The sequence below is a fragment of the Ursus americanus genome, chromosome 16 (assembly GCF_024610735.1).
Source record: "Ursus americanus isolate L20-20 chromosome 16, mUrsAme1.1.p, whole genome shotgun sequence".
NCBI classification, from domain to species: Eukaryota; Metazoa; Chordata; class Mammalia; order Carnivora; family Ursidae; genus Ursus; species Ursus americanus.
In genome coordinates this window covers 50,200,855-50,215,778 of record NC_142142.1, presented here as the reverse complement: position 1 = coordinate 50,215,778, position 14,924 = coordinate 50,200,855, and the positions used below count along the sequence as shown (strand labels likewise).

The 14,924-nt window shown below is 54.3% G+C and overlaps 1 protein-coding gene across 1 annotated transcript in view; it reads left to right on the top strand.

Annotated features, from left to right (window-relative positions):
- Positions 1-3,354: 3,354 nt before the first annotated feature.
- The window catches only part of TMPRSS4 (transmembrane serine protease 4), a 36,477-nt gene continuing 24,907 nt past the window's right edge, over positions 3,355-14,924 (top strand). Inside the window, exon 1 of the mRNA XM_087868406.1 lies at positions 3,355-3,539. Within this exon, the coding sequence (XP_087724532.1) occupies positions 3,537-3,539 (3 nt within the window). The 5' untranslated portion in view covers positions 3,355-3,536. The remainder of the gene's footprint in view (positions 3,540-14,924) is intronic.

The following is a 14,924-nucleotide window of genomic DNA, read 5'->3' as shown; positions in this document are numbered from 1 at the left end:
GGCTGTTGCCAGCTGGTGGCCGCCGTCTGCATCCTTCTCCTTGGAACTTCTGGGGAGAGGCCCCGACAGAAGGGTCTGTCATTGAAACTGAGCTCAAATTACTTGGGCTCAGAGGAAGGAACCATAGACTCTGCTGGCTGGAAAGAACCCCAAAGGTTCATCTATGGCAAGCTCCAGTCTCTAAATTCAGCTCACTCCAGAAATAACAGCCTCTACCCACTCCTGAGCGTGGGAAAAGATCTAGAACAGCATTTCTGAAACTTTGAGGTACATACGCATCACCCAGGGATCTGGTAATACAGATTCTGATTCAGTAGGTCTGTCGGGGCAAATGTGCTGAGATTTTTCCATTTCTAACAAGCTCCCGGGTAATACACAGATGCTGGGAGCTCCACAGACACACCTTGAGCAGAAGGATCTAGAAGGCTTGCTGCCCTCAGAAGCTCCCGCTTTCATAGGAGAAATGTAATACGTGGGCAGACTGGGTTCTCCAAGACACAAGCTATTTATTTTTTCCAACCACAGTTCTAACCACAGTGCCTTTGTTTTTGTGACAATTTTATTTATTTATTTGAGAGAGAGAGAGCAAGAGAGCATGAATGGGGGGGACGACTGAGGGAGAGGGAGAAGCAGACTCCTCGCTGAGCAGGGAGCCCTAGGTCGGGCTCGATCCCAGGACCCTGAGACCATGACCCGAATCAAAGTCAGGCGCTTAACCAACTGAGCCACCCAGGTGCTCCATCAACGTGCCTTTTAACACCACAGAAAATTAATTGTTGGGTGGAGGAGCAGATGGTTGCTGATATCAACATCAAGTGTACAATCAGAACTGGCAATTAATACACTGTCCTAAAAATGACATAGCTAAGTAAAAATGTCCTGGGGGGGAAATGAACGAAGAGGGAAGGAAGGAAAGAAGGAAATTAAGGGGAAGGCAGTAAATGATGAAAAAGGATCTCTGAACCCCCCAAGAGTCTTCTTTCTACCTTCACTAGGACACCTGTGTAAGTCGGTATGATTGACAGATGCCTCGTACCCCCTCCCAGAGGTGTGTGCTTGGCCCGTGTCTCTCATCTCCGAATCCCTGGTGCCTAGCACAAGAGCCAGCTCTCGCAGGAGCTCCACAAATATGTATTTTGTGAAACAAATAAGGATAACTGCTCCATTTATGAAGCTTTTTTTTTTTTTAGGTGCCAGATGGAGATTATCTCCTTTAAACGTCGTAACAACCTCATGAGGTCAGTCCTATCACCATCTGCACTTCACAGTGGAGGAACATGAAGCTCAGGGGGACTGGATAAAATGGCCAGTCACCCAGTCAGTGGTTGGGATGAGGAGGCAGGACCCCAGGCTCCCGGAGCCTGTGCTCTTGACCAAGGGAGAGCCACATTTTGTGAGGCCTGATGCTTTTCAATGAGCCCTTTCTCAGAAAAAGCATACCAGAAAACTGCTGCACAATTTCCAATAACCTACGTCCATGTGGACAAATGGCTGGGACCCTTCCTGGTCTGGGACAGGCTATGCAAGGGAGGAGGCAGCCGGGGGCGGCAAATGGGGGTTGGACATCTACAGCTCAGGCTGTGTTAGCTTCATGGCAAAACTGCCTCTAACCTTGACCCACGTTCTGGATATGAGAGGGAAAGGAAGAGGAAGACAGAGGAAGAGATCAGAGAAAAGCAAAAGGAAGGGGGGGAACCAGGATGGGACTCTAAAGAGATGGGTGGAAGAGAGACAGAGTGGTCAGAGGGGGGACAGAAGGAGGTTGAGTGGGGAGCTAAGGGAGCCCCAGGATGAATGGGGAGCCCCGCAGTAGCTCTAACCTGGCCCCCGGGAGGTGTGGGCCCTCTGTGCCTCCACCTGTAGACTCTGCAGCCTCTTACCCAGGCACTACAGCGGCCCCTGCCTCTCCCCAGGCTCCCAGACCCACCTGAGCCCGGCCCAGAGCTGAGCCAGAAGGGTCAAGGAATCATCCCTCCAACATGGCCCACCCACAGCACTTTGTGGAGGCAGGTACCTCTCTTCCTTGGTTCATCACCTGAGTGCCCTGTGAGGAAATTTAAACCTGGGGCACAGAGAGGAACCAAAGCTAGGGACAGGCCAGTGCAGGGTGGTCCACTGGCCTCTGTCTGACTGGGGGCGTTCTCCTTAAAAGGCCGTAAGTACCTGCCTAGGTCATTGCAGCCTGTCCCCCGAACTCACCTGTTCTGACATCATAGGCACCTCACTCTGGCCCAGACTCCCCGTTCTAAAGCCCACTGCCCTACAGGGGGGTAAGGGCTGGTACCATGTTGGCTCAAGAGAGCCTCCAGACCCGCCTCAGGTCTCTGTTGCTCAGAGACAAGTCCAAGGCCACAGCCCACTGAGTAGCTGAGACGGGGCCAACCATCAGTTCAATCTTATCCCCCTTCCAGTCTTCCATGGGCTGTATTTCCCCAGACCATGGACCTGGGGCTCCACACACTTGTGCTGCATTCAGCCTGTTCACAAGGAGAGCCAGATTCAAGTCCCAACTCTGCCAGCTCTGATTTCCTCAACTGTCCAATGGGAACAAAATGTTTCCTCATGCGGTTGCACAGGAATCAAAGAGATGGCAGGCACGGTCTCCAGGAGGGTCAAAGCCAAGGAACTGAAGATGTGGATTTGTTCCGAAGCTGACACAAATGCACTGTGTGATCTTGGGTACGTGGCTTTGCCTCTCTGGAATTTCATTTCCTCACCCACAACATGAAGGAATGGGAGAAGACAGTTACCCAGGTTCCTTCCAGCTCTCTGGTTCTGGGCTTCAGGGTGTCACCTTGTACATTCCCTGGCCAGGGGGCACTTGGGCCAAGGTATTCAAATCTGTAATCACCAGGAAGGACAGGCAAGAAACCCTTGGAAGGGATGCTGGCAGGTGCACCGTGAGCCCTGCACCCACCAGCTCCACACCAGGGAGCCGGGGGAGGGCACGTAGCTCACCTTCTCAAGGGCAGAAACCGTTTCATGAGCTTTCCAATCCTGTGCTCCCCACATGCAACAAACTAGTTCTACGGAGCTCCCCGAACTCCCCCACCTTTCCACAGCCCCAATCAGAAGCAGCCACCACTGCGAAGTCCCGCAGTGAGGAGAGAGAGAGAGCCTCCTGACATCTCTGGCTGGGCAGAAGCCATTCAGGCGGGAAGGCTGCTTTTGCAACATCTTAGGCGTGTCCCCTCTTCTGAGGCCAAAGGGCCATGAATGACTCCAGGTGTGTGCCAGCCCCTAGGACGGGTGTCAGGTTACAAGACACATAATCATTCCAGTTTGGCAACTTCACCCGTGCTGTGGTTTTAATCAACTGGCCCCACAGTCCCCAAATCACTCCTGGAATACAGCGGTGGAGGTGGCCAGGGCGCTAAGGGGAGAGGGATGCCGGACATGCGGGACCAAGCCCTGCCCTGCACTTAGGCCTCTGACCCGCTAGCCAGCCAAGGCCTGATCCAAGGAGACCCACCTCCTGACGGGTCGCCAACCTCAGCTCCAGCCCGTAGAGAAATCTGGAAGATCGCCGAGCCAGCATGGTGAGTGTGGGGGTCCTCTACTCCGAATTCTGGGGGAGGGCAGGTCTCCCCATAAAGGGCCCTTTAGCCTGAGAATTTTGTAACCCCTTCCCGGTTAACAAAGAGGTCACACCGCATCACCCCCACATTCCAGCCTTTAAAAGTCTCAGTACCCACCTGCCTTCCTTTCCCCCCTTTGGCCAATAGCCCCTGCACCAGCGCCAAGGAAGCTGGGACACAGAGGCCAGGCCCCCGTCTCTGACTATCCCCCTCCTAAATACTGCCTGCTCTTTCGTCCAAGGTCTCCTGGTCAGTTGGCTGGAGGCAGGCACTATTTTGCCAAGGGCAAGGGGCTGTTATGACGGCCCTCTGCCATCTCCCTGGGGAAACGGACTGCTTTTCTTCTTAAAGCAAACAATGGACAGCTGCCTCAAAACAATCCAAGGTGTTTGTGGAGACGCACTTGGTCTCTTTCTGGGCCCTGCCCTCTCTCTTCCTCCGCTGAATACCTAGAGCTTCTTCACTGTCTTGGGACAAACAGAATCAATCCCATATTTCGAGGACAACTGAGGATAGGGAGGGGAAGCAATAACATCTGGGTCTGAGGTGGAACTCGGGGAATCATCCTTCTCTGAGTCCAGGCGAAGATGCTGCAGCTGCCAGAAAACCAACACAAAAATGAAAGGGGAGGGAAGGGAAAGAAAGTGGGAGCTTTCTGTCCAAGGGGAACACAGGGGACAGGCTGAAGTCCCACACATGGCAGTCTCCTGACTCCCAGCCCGAGCACTTCCGATGATGCTTCTCTGAAAAGTCTAGCCGAGCTCTAGCCCCAGTGCTGGGGTAGCTGAGGGTCAGGAAGGGGAAGGGCTTGCCTGCTCTCATCTGTGATTCTGCCAGGACTGAAGCACCAGCTTCCCCCATCCCCATCCAAGGAAGCACCTAGAAGCCGAGCCTGCATGTAGAGACGCTCCATCCTGCTGCCCGGCCGTGGGCTGCTTGCTGGTGGCACTGGGGCGGCCTGGGTGTCTCCTGAGGGAGTGACCTAGGAGGAGGGAGTTTCTAAGGCAGTTAACTAGAGCACAAACTACAGAATCGGAAGGTCGAATGGCTGGCTCCTTTCTGAGCATATTATTCTTGAGACTTTGCTCTTCCTCAGACTTGTTTTCTTCCTCTGTAAAATGGAAACATTATCCATGCCACCCCTGGGCACGCACACAGTTTGCGGAAAGACTGAATGGGCTAATAACGTGAAGCCCCATCCAAGTGTAAGGACATGGGACTCAAGAGGAATCCATTCCAGGAAATGACATGTGGGGGGCAAGGCCAACACGGAGCTTCACCAGCCAGGGAACAAGGCAGGGCACGTGGGCACACTGTGCTGGGGGGCCAGGCCTGAGGCCCCAAAGGCAAGGCAGCAGTGTGGCCAGGATCCCCGGAAGGCCCAGGGAGCTTCTGGCCCCTGAGCTAGCCATTAAACCACCTGTGCCTAATAACCCAGTCATTCCCTCTAATGAGGCTGGGACAACCACAGCTCCCAGCCCTGGGGAGCAGTGAAACAACACATGCCCAGGCCCGGCCCTCCCTTCCCCTGCCCCTCCCTGCCTCCTCTCACCCCTGCCAGCCCCACCCTGGACAGACTCCAGTCCTGTGTGGTTGCTACCTCATAGCAGTGGTTCTCCCTTGAAAACTGGGCATGACTGGGTGGGCCCAGTGAAAGCAGGAGCCGAGGAAGGCCCTGGGCAGAAGTCTGAGCCCAAGCTCTGTCCCCAAGGGGAATGTGTCCCTTGTTATCTTGGCTGCAGCTGAGCCCCAGAGGGAAGCCTGTGACCCTGGGACAGGCCATCCTGGTCTTGACTCCTTACTGCCCACGAGGCCCCAAACATACCATGAGCCACCAGAGCAGAATGTTAAACACCTGAGGTCAGTCCTGGCCAGCTACCCAGAGGAAGCTCCTTACCCTCTCCCCCTTTCCTTGCCAGCTGGTTCAGCCCAAGGGGTTTGCTAGGCTTGACTGGGGCTCAGGAACGTGGCAGGTCAGCAGGACTGCCTGTGGCCGTGGGGGGTCTGGGAGCACGGGCGGGCCCACCACAGACAGGCTGAGTCGGCAGCCCACTTGGCTCTGGAAAGACCCTAGAGGGCAAGACAGGCAAGGAAAGGCTAGGTCCCTGTCTGCTCCCCAGGTCCCCTCACTACCTGGGCTAGGGGCTTGATGCTGTGATCCCCAAAGCGGCTCTATCCACCTAACCACTGACTCAGCCCCTATAATTGGCCAGCCTCCAGATGGCACAAAGGGGGGCAAAAGTGTCCAATGCCTATGTTCTGCCCTGCAGCTTTCCAAAATGCAGAGGAAGGATAGCTCCTTAAGCAAAGGATCATGAGAGAATGTGGCAAGTCCAATACCAAAGGGAACTACAAGGTAGCCCTGGAGCAGAGTAGACAGGGAATTCTCTCGAGGGCAGTCGGGAAGCTGTCCCAGAAGAAACAGTATTTGCACTGGACCTTGAAGGATGAGCAGGCTCTCTCTGGGCAGAGATGGCAGGAAGGGTATTCCAGGCAGAAGGAATGGCATGCGAACAGTAAGAGTGACAGCGTGGGGGCGGAGGGCGCTGTGGCTGGAGCGACAGGCACAGGCGGCAGAGCGGAACACAGCTGAAGGCTGGATCCCCCAGGGTGGTCATGCAGACCCCGACATGAGCTTGGGTTCAGGGTCCCCACTAAGCCATGGAGCTCAGTGGGGCCGGGACAGGGAAGGTGCCCCAGCAGCTGCCGGAGGCTGACACTGCCGAGCCACGTCCAGAAGTTGGTACAGGCCACCCTTCCCCACCAGACAGGGCGGCAGGCATCCAGCCCCATTCATTCATGCCACAAAATGGGCAGTGGGCCTCCTCTGTGCTGGAACTAGCCTTGCTGGGGACAGAAAGCAGACTGGGTTCCTGCCCTCATGGAGCTCAGAGTCCAGAGGGGGTGGACAGCAGGAAGGGACAGTCACAGAAACTCTCGGTTAACTAACAACTGATACACGTGGTGTGTTGAAACACACCAGGAGCTGTAAGAGCTTGGGCAGGGACGTGGCCTCACCAGGGGTCGGGGAGCCTGGGCCGCACAGGAGCTGGAAGGGTGGGGAGAAGGGGCCGTTCCGGGCAGAAGGAACAGCAGATGCAAATGTGGAAGCACATCCCCCAGGCCCCCTTGCACCTCCCGGGGCTCCTGACAGAGAGAAGCATCTAGAACTCAGGTCTCCTCCATGCCCCTGGCCTCTCTCCCTCCAGTCTTCCTTGTGCACGGCTGAGAAGGCCAGCAGTCACGGCAGCAACCACCCTACACTCCCCAGCCTGGTCCTTTGACACAGCCTAAGAGGATCGGAGGAGTGATTCCAAAGGGAGCAGGAAGGGAAGGCATGGAGTAAGGGGGAAGATAGGGAAAGAAATGAAAAATAGGACTCAGAAACTCTGAACAAACTTTCCAACCTGGGAATGGAGGAGACAGATGCTCCCAGGCCCGAGAATCTGCATTTCAGAGTTCCTGGCAGCTTCCCCCCAGCCTTTCTTCTTACTCGGATGAAAACACCTACTCAGTAAAACCCCTCATCCCACACAGCAGTTCCCCAAGACAGCGAATCCCCTCACAACCTAAAATGTGTTCGTCTGCCACAGTTCTGTTTAAACCTGCTGCCGCCAGACGCTGAGCTTCTTGAGGGCCGGGTCTCTTCCGCCTGTTGGCCCCAAACCTAGCACAGGGCCTGAACAGCAGGCAGAGGATACATGTTCGTGGGTGAATGACCAAAAATGACGAAAGACTGAATTCCCATAACCAGCCGATTTATCTGACACTGATAACAAAGTCAGCCAAGTCCAACTGGAAGAGATGCCAGATTCTATCAGAGGTGTTACCAAGGTGTCTCCATCCCAGTTGGGGCTGGGGTGAGGAAGGGACAGGCCCGAGCCTGCCTGGAAACCCCAGGGACTGGAGAGGGAGAGGAGAGGGAGAGGGAGAGAGAGTCTGAGGAGAACCAATGTCGCAATCTCTTTGCGACGTGCTTCACACCACCTCCCAGCCTGCAGCTCTATCACAATCGCAGCACAGAAATTTGTAAACAAGGCTCAAAACCGCAACACCCCTCCCATCCCACTCCCTCCCAAAGCAGCTTCCAGTTCCCCCGCCTAATCTTCATGCAACCTGAAACTCTCACAGGGTAGCAGGTGAATGGAACGCTGGAGGGAGAGGGCAAGAGACTGAGGTGGCAGCCATCCAGGGCGGCAGTGTCCCATCACGACATGGCCTGCACATGGGTCTGGCCGAGCCCACTATCACTTCAGGCATTTACTGTGGTCCCGGATTTCTTCCTTTATAATATGCATTTGCTCATTCACTCAGCATGTGTTCCTTAAGCATAAACTACATGCTAGGCATTGGCAAGACGCCTGAAGATTCAGAGAAGGATATGCATAATCAAAGCTCTCAGTTCCGTATACTCCACAGATGGAACAGAGTCAGGGTAAAGTACTTCCCCCACCCCGGGGCAGAGCAGGCCACTTGTTCGCCCACGGATGTCCACACGAAGACGGTAATGCAGCTGAGGTCACCCCTCCTTGCCTTCATCCCATTCCCACCCTAACACTGGGGCCTTCGTTCATAATCACATCTCTGATCGCCAGGGAGGAGGCACAGCCAGGCTGTCGGGAGCACCTGTCTTGGTGGGTAGGGCTCCCCGGCCGTCTAAAGAGAATGACAACAGCAACATCTCGTCCCTACCTGAATGCACAAGTGCAGCATTTTGCAGCTTGAGAAGCACATCCACATCCAGAATCTCCTTGAATCTTGCACCAACCCTTGGAGACGCCGTGATCCTCATTCTACAGATTGGGAAATCCCAAGGCTCAAGAGCTTGAGGACTTGAAAGGGTCACTCGATCAAAAAGAGTCAGAGCAGGATCTCTAATCTCTGGGACTTCAATATCAAGTGCCCAGATTTTCCATTTTGCCCTCCTCCTCCTCCTCCAAGATGTGAGCCCACAGACCTGAACTGGAGACTAGACCTTGAACTTGAACTTGCACTAGGTAACTGCAGAACCACCTCCCTACCTAGAAGCTGATCTACTTTATAATATAAAGTGTGCGTTGAGTGAAGACTGTATCGGCTGACACAGCCAAGCGGTGGAAAGATGATGTCCTTTCTGCCAGGAGACTTCAGCCCTCACCACCCTACCAAAGGTCACGAGGAGGAAGTGAACACACAGACAAGGGAAACCAGTGGGCAGAATTAACTTAGATTTTTCTCAAGAAGATTGAGAGGAAGTTTCATACTCAGTGCTGCTTAGGGAAAACAACCCAAGTTGCCATGAGATCATCAAGGATAGAAAACTGATTTAGAGGGGTGCCTGGGTGACACAGCGGTTAAGCGTCTGCCTTCAGCTCAGGGCGTGATCCCGGCGTTATGGGATCGAGCCCCACGTCAGGCTCCTCCGCTATGAGCCTGCTTCTTCCTCTCCCACTCCCCCTGCTTGTGTTCCCTCTCTCGCTGGCTGTCTCTATCTCTGCCGAATAAATAAATTAAAAAAATCTTTAAAAAAAAACTGATTTAGAGAGAGGAAATGATAACTAAATCAGGCCTAGGACTAGTCTCCTCCACGGGTCGCGGGGGGGTGGGGGGGTAGCCCCTCAGGAAAGGAGTTAGAGGTCTTCTCTAAGTAGAGGTTGGTGTTTTCACCAGATCTGTTTTAGCCTCAGAGCCCAATCTAACATAGAATCCCCACGTGGAAAACAGCCTGGGACCCCCACCCACTCCTGCCCTGCCTCCCTCCTCTTGCAGCAACCTCAGGGGTCTCCACCAAGTCCCCTGGGATGCCAGAGAGCCCTTCTCTGGCCTTGCCCTGGTCTACTGTGGAAATCTACACCATCCAGCTTCTACTCACACACTTTCTGTTGCTTAGATGACCTTCCCTTCACTGAGAGCGAGAGGTCTTTCTGTAATGTCCCCATTAATCCTAAGCATCCCCTTTGCCACTTCCTTGAGATGTCCCTACCCATTTTAAAGGACCACGTTTGTGCTACCGAAGGTCTTTGCTTCTCTGCCCTGCAGCCTCCTCCCTTTGTTCATAGAGAGTTCACAGAAGTTGTGACATCATCTCAGAACCCCTAACTGCCCTGGCCCCTTTCTGCCCCATGAGCTCCAGGGCCCAATTCCCTCCTGATGGCAGGCCCCTGGCCCCCAGGGAATCGCAGCAATGGCCACTTGTGCAGTACCAGGTACACACGTGGGAGGCCCTCTGCCAGACTCCTTCCACGGATAACAAAGGATTTTTGAGTATGTGCTATGCCAAGCACTTGCTAGGTTCTATAGTCATAGCTATTAATCACTACTAAGAAATAGTAGCGTATATGCTTCATGGGCACAAGGACTTTGCCTTGTCATTTACTGCTATATAACCAGCCCCCAGAACAGGGCTTCGCCAAATGGATAAAACAGTCCTATTATTATTGTTATTGTTGTCGTTTTTATTATTGGCATTTAGTGCATTCTTACTGTATACCAGGCAATGTGCTAGAGGCTATGCATATTCTGGTCTCATTAAGAAGACTTAGAATCAATCTCTCTCTCTCTCTCTCTCTCTCTCACACACACACACACACACACACACACACACACACATACACAGAGGAAACTGAGGCTCCCAGTGGTTGAACACCTGGCCTAAGGCCTGTGCTCCGTCCACAGCCGTCCCTAGCCAACCTGGAGAGGAAGACCCTGCACAGCCTCACGGAGTTACTGAGTGGGCAGGAAAAGTGGTAAAGGGAGCTTCAGTGATGTACCAGGCCAGCGCTAGCTGCAGGGGACCACCGGACACGGCGGTAGCACTCCTTACGGGATCCTGAGTTCCGAGTTCACAGGAGAGACCCGGGAGTCACTGTGGACACTTGCCTGGAGATGGTGGCTCATCACTGCTGCAGCCAAGCCAGCGCCCCAGAGGCTGCTTCCCCGGGAGCGTCGGGAACAAGTGAGAATCCTCAGTCCTGCCCTTGAACAGCACTGCCACACACACCCTCCTTTAACGCTGTGTAGAGCTCTGCTCCCCAAGCCTCCAGGGTAACTGGAGCTGAAGGCACGAATGTTCGAGTACTCAACTCCTCTCCATGCCAAGCACCGAGTCAGGGGCACCAAGTGCGTCATCTAGTTCAAGAGCACCCATGACCCCAAGAGGTAGATCACACTCTACCCATTTTACAGATGATGAAACTAAGTCACTTGCCTAGAAACACGTGGCTCATAAGGGGCAGAGCTGGAGTCAGGCCAGAGCTCCTGCCACAGAGCTCAGAAGGAAGAGGGAGGGACAGGGGCAACCCGTATCTGACCAGAGCAGCTGAGACCCCTCGAACCTCGAAGACCAACCAAGGGGGACAAATCTGTAAAATCAGGAGAGGACCAGACAGGGTTCCTGTGGCCTGGCAGCTGGAGCCCCTCCCCGAACCCTTCTCACTCTGGTTTTATCATGGACTTATCACACCCACTGCCAAAGGCAGAAACTGGGTCCCAGGGATGTTAAGTTGATTTGCCCAAGGCTGCTCAGCAGGTAAATTATAGAGTTCGACTTGAGAACACCAGAGCCCCTCTTCTCTCTGCACCACCTCCCTCCTCAAAGTTTAAAGGACAATTCAGACCAAACAAAAGAGAGCATGATTTTTTGAAGGCAGGACACTCTGTGGGATTCTTTTATAAACATCGGACCATGCCTTGGGTGGCAGCTCTTTAGTGCAGGTAAATCGCAGTGTTTAGAGAACACCTGCCTCCCCACGCTTTAAGATCCATCAGCTCCTCCTAAACCTGCGAGAGTCCCTGTCAGGCAAACCCTTATGGGTCGCCCTCGGTCCAAGTGGCCTGACTCCCGATGGCTCTCTCGTATCCCCTTCAGCCCCTTTGCACCCTCAGCTGTGCAAAGGTGGGAGCACCTTCCCTTCCAACAGACCCTCCTGGGAGGGAGGGGGCTGCATCGACCCACCACCCTAGGGCAGAGAGAAAGTTGAGTGAAGTAGAATTGTGGAGAACTCAGGTTGTAGAGAATGGGCTGTTTCCCCCAGGCACCAAAAGAAGGACGTCTGAGGGATCTGTAGGAGTTACAGTTAACAGAAGTGTCACCTGGAGGCAAGTTTAACTCAACCCAACGGCCATGTACTAAAACCGCACTCCTGCCCTTCACATTGTCTTGCCATGTGACCTGGGGGGAGAGAGCATGGCAACTCTGTGCCTCATTTTCCCCATTTGTGAAATAGGCAGAGTTACACCTGTGCCCTCTCCAGTGGCCCTACCTGGAGTGGAGAGCTATGCCTGGACACAAAGGCTGATCCTCACCGGAGGGCAGCTGAACACCAGGCTGGCAGCGGGACAATGGCAAGACACCTGACACCTCCCTGCTGCCCCAGGCCCCGCCCTGGAGCCATTGTGTCCTGTGACGGGGGTCTAGGTGCTCAGCTCAAATTGCCAACAGGTCAGCACCTATGTGGCTCAGAACGAGGCCCAGTGGTTTCTAATGTAGCAGCCGAGGCTGAGGTCAGTCCTGAAGGAAAACGTGCTGCCGTACGGATGCCTCGCACAAAGCAGAGCAAGGGCGAACACTTGCATTCGCTGAGGCCCCAGCATGTGAGAGCTGGGGCCCCCACCTGTGCATGGCCCGGGCAGGGGGACCTGTCCGGAGACAGGCTAATCATTCAGAGCATCCTTGAGGGCCAGCATGATTTGCCATCTCCGAGAACTTTCCATGCACTCAGGGCTGCCGCATCACAGCCAGGCCCATCTCGGGGAAACTCATACCCTCTGCTCTGCTGACTCACAACCACCCAGCCCTCATGCACCTCTCCTCACCTTACCTGTCATGGCTGAAGCACCCAAGACAGAGGGTACTTGCCCCAGCCTGGTAAACGCATCAAACCACCCTATCCCCGCTGCAGGTGAAGAGCGCACAGCCACCTGCTATTGGGTCGGGAGAGTGGAATGCAGGTTCAGGGTCAGAGAGCAGTGGGAAGCACCCTCAGAGCAGCCCCTGAGAGCCTGAGCCAGCCAGTGGCCAAGCTCTGCTCTGAGCACCCACTAGGAGCAGCCTCTGGGTCTCCTGGCTCAACAGAGAACTTCCCCCACCCACTCCCCTGGGCTTCCCCCCTGCCGTGTCCCTGGCCTACGCAACCTAGCTGCCACCTGCCAGAGCCACAAAGGACCTGTTTGTCCCATCACCTAGCAACGGTAGCATCTCTGCGTCTAGGTTTTCCCTGAGGGACCATGGGAAGACCCCAAAGGGGCCTGAAACTGCCACACAGCAGAGCAGAGCCAGAAAGTCCCCTTACTGCGAGCCCCCGCTTTTCTCCCTTGCTCTGCACCCCAATCATCCGAGCTCTGCCCCTACTGACTCCTTTCCAGAACAAGGACGCTCAGAGTCAGCAATGCAGAGAGGAAGAGAAAAATAAGGCCCAGGGGCAGGCTCCTTGGCAAGGAAAGCAGACAGAAGAGCTGGCCAGGCTTTCTGTTCCGTTGGCCTCTGTGAGCTGCCACCTCTTCTTCACCTCATTACTAGCCTGGTGGAGCACCTGCCTGTTTCAGTGTGTGGTTATTAACCCTCTTATCTGCTCTACCATCTCTGAGAGTTTCCAATTACCCTAGGAAGCTTGAAGTTCAGAGAGGTTGAAGCGTGTGCCCGAAAGCACCCAGCAAGTCAAAAGGCAAGGCAATATGAGAACTTACACTCCCCAGCCTGGTTCTTTGTGTCTTCTCTGCAGCACACTTAATCCTCATCCTCATTTAAAAATAAGAGCTGCCTGGTGCCTGGGTTCATCACCTCTGAGCTAGAAGGTTAAAGCTGCTCTAAATCCAGCCAGGATTCTCCAAAATCTGAAACACCAGGGCCTGAGGGTAAATAAAGGAAGGAGGAGGAAGAGATGAGAAACGTGCACATCTAATGGAAGAGGGAGGAAGAAGGGATGCTAATAACAACGAAGCCCCAGCTAGGCCCAGCCCTGCCGTAGGCCCTTTCCCAGACAGACTCTGGGAGGCCCAAGTACTTACCCTTGCTGATGGAAGAATTGGCAGAGCCAGGAACCAAGCAGAGATGGGTTTGCCTGGGGAGCTGGGGAGGGCTGGGGAGATGCTGGGGGTAATCTCTGCATATCAATGGGGAGGGGGTGGGGAGATGGGGTGTAATTGCTGCATATCAATGGGGAGGGGGCAGGAGGAGATGAAAACAATAGTCCAGGGAGTCCAAAACCCTGGCCCCCAAGAGCTGGATCTGTTCCTGACTTGCTCTGAGGCCATTTAATCTACAGGAGGCTTGGTCTTCTCTTCCAGAAAATGGGGATAATTTCTCAGGGTGATTCTGAAGATTAAATGGGACAACATTTATGTAAGATATTGTAAACTCTGTGCTAATCCCCAATGCAGGAGTTAATTGTTCTGCCTCTACATATGGGTCTTGGATTAATGTCTTTCTGTGACCAGCGACCCACTGAAAAGCAGGGAAAGAGGATTCTCTGAGTCAGGCGATCAGTAGGTGATTTTCAGCCTTCTAACTTCCTCTTCCCCACCCCACCCCCACCTCCTCCAGCTGGGCCCTTTTGGGCTCTGGGGACCCAGGCATTTCTGCCCTCCCATTGTAATCCAGGAGCTTCCTTCCCAGATGAACCCCTGGGTCAGACACTGGTTGGGCTGGGCCCATGAGTCAGGGCCCCACAGTGGACCTGCCCCAGCCAGCAACCCAACAACACAGGAAAGGCTGCTGCCTTTGCTGGGCCTGGGCTGAGCCTGGGCTGTGGCAGCTGTGGCCAGGGGCTAAGTTCAAGCTAGGGATAAACTGAGAGACCTCCAGCAAAGCAGAAGGCAGCACAGTTGGTGTTTTGTGGCCTCTCAAGCACCTTCATTCCACCAACTCCAGGGTTAGACCTTTTCCTAGTGTAGGAAACCAGGGAGTTGCCTGGAATGGTCCCCAGAGACCTTTTCAGCTTTGCATCCTGTGATCACGGCATGGACTCACCCAGTGATGGGGGTTGGCCAGGTTCCTGAATCTTACCTGGTAAGATTCTTACCTCATGTCTCAGCCCCATCTCCCCCACCACCACCCCCCCCCCCCTGCAACTCAGGGTGGATTCTGGGCTGAAAGGCAACACGGCTGCTATGAATTTCCGTCTCCACCCTGCTCGGGAAGGTAACTGACATTGATATTCTCCAGTTACCGCTCATAACCCTCAATGTGCCCACATCCCTGCCCATTATCCTGGATGCTTATGACCTTCCGCAGCTCCCCTTCCCAGAAGTTTGGCAACCCAGCAACTCTGATCTCACTGTGTTGGAGATGTTTGTCAGAGAGGCTTCAAGAAAGTCAAGGGGCAGGCCACTTGACAGAAGAACTCAGGCAGCATGAGTCAGAGTAGAGCA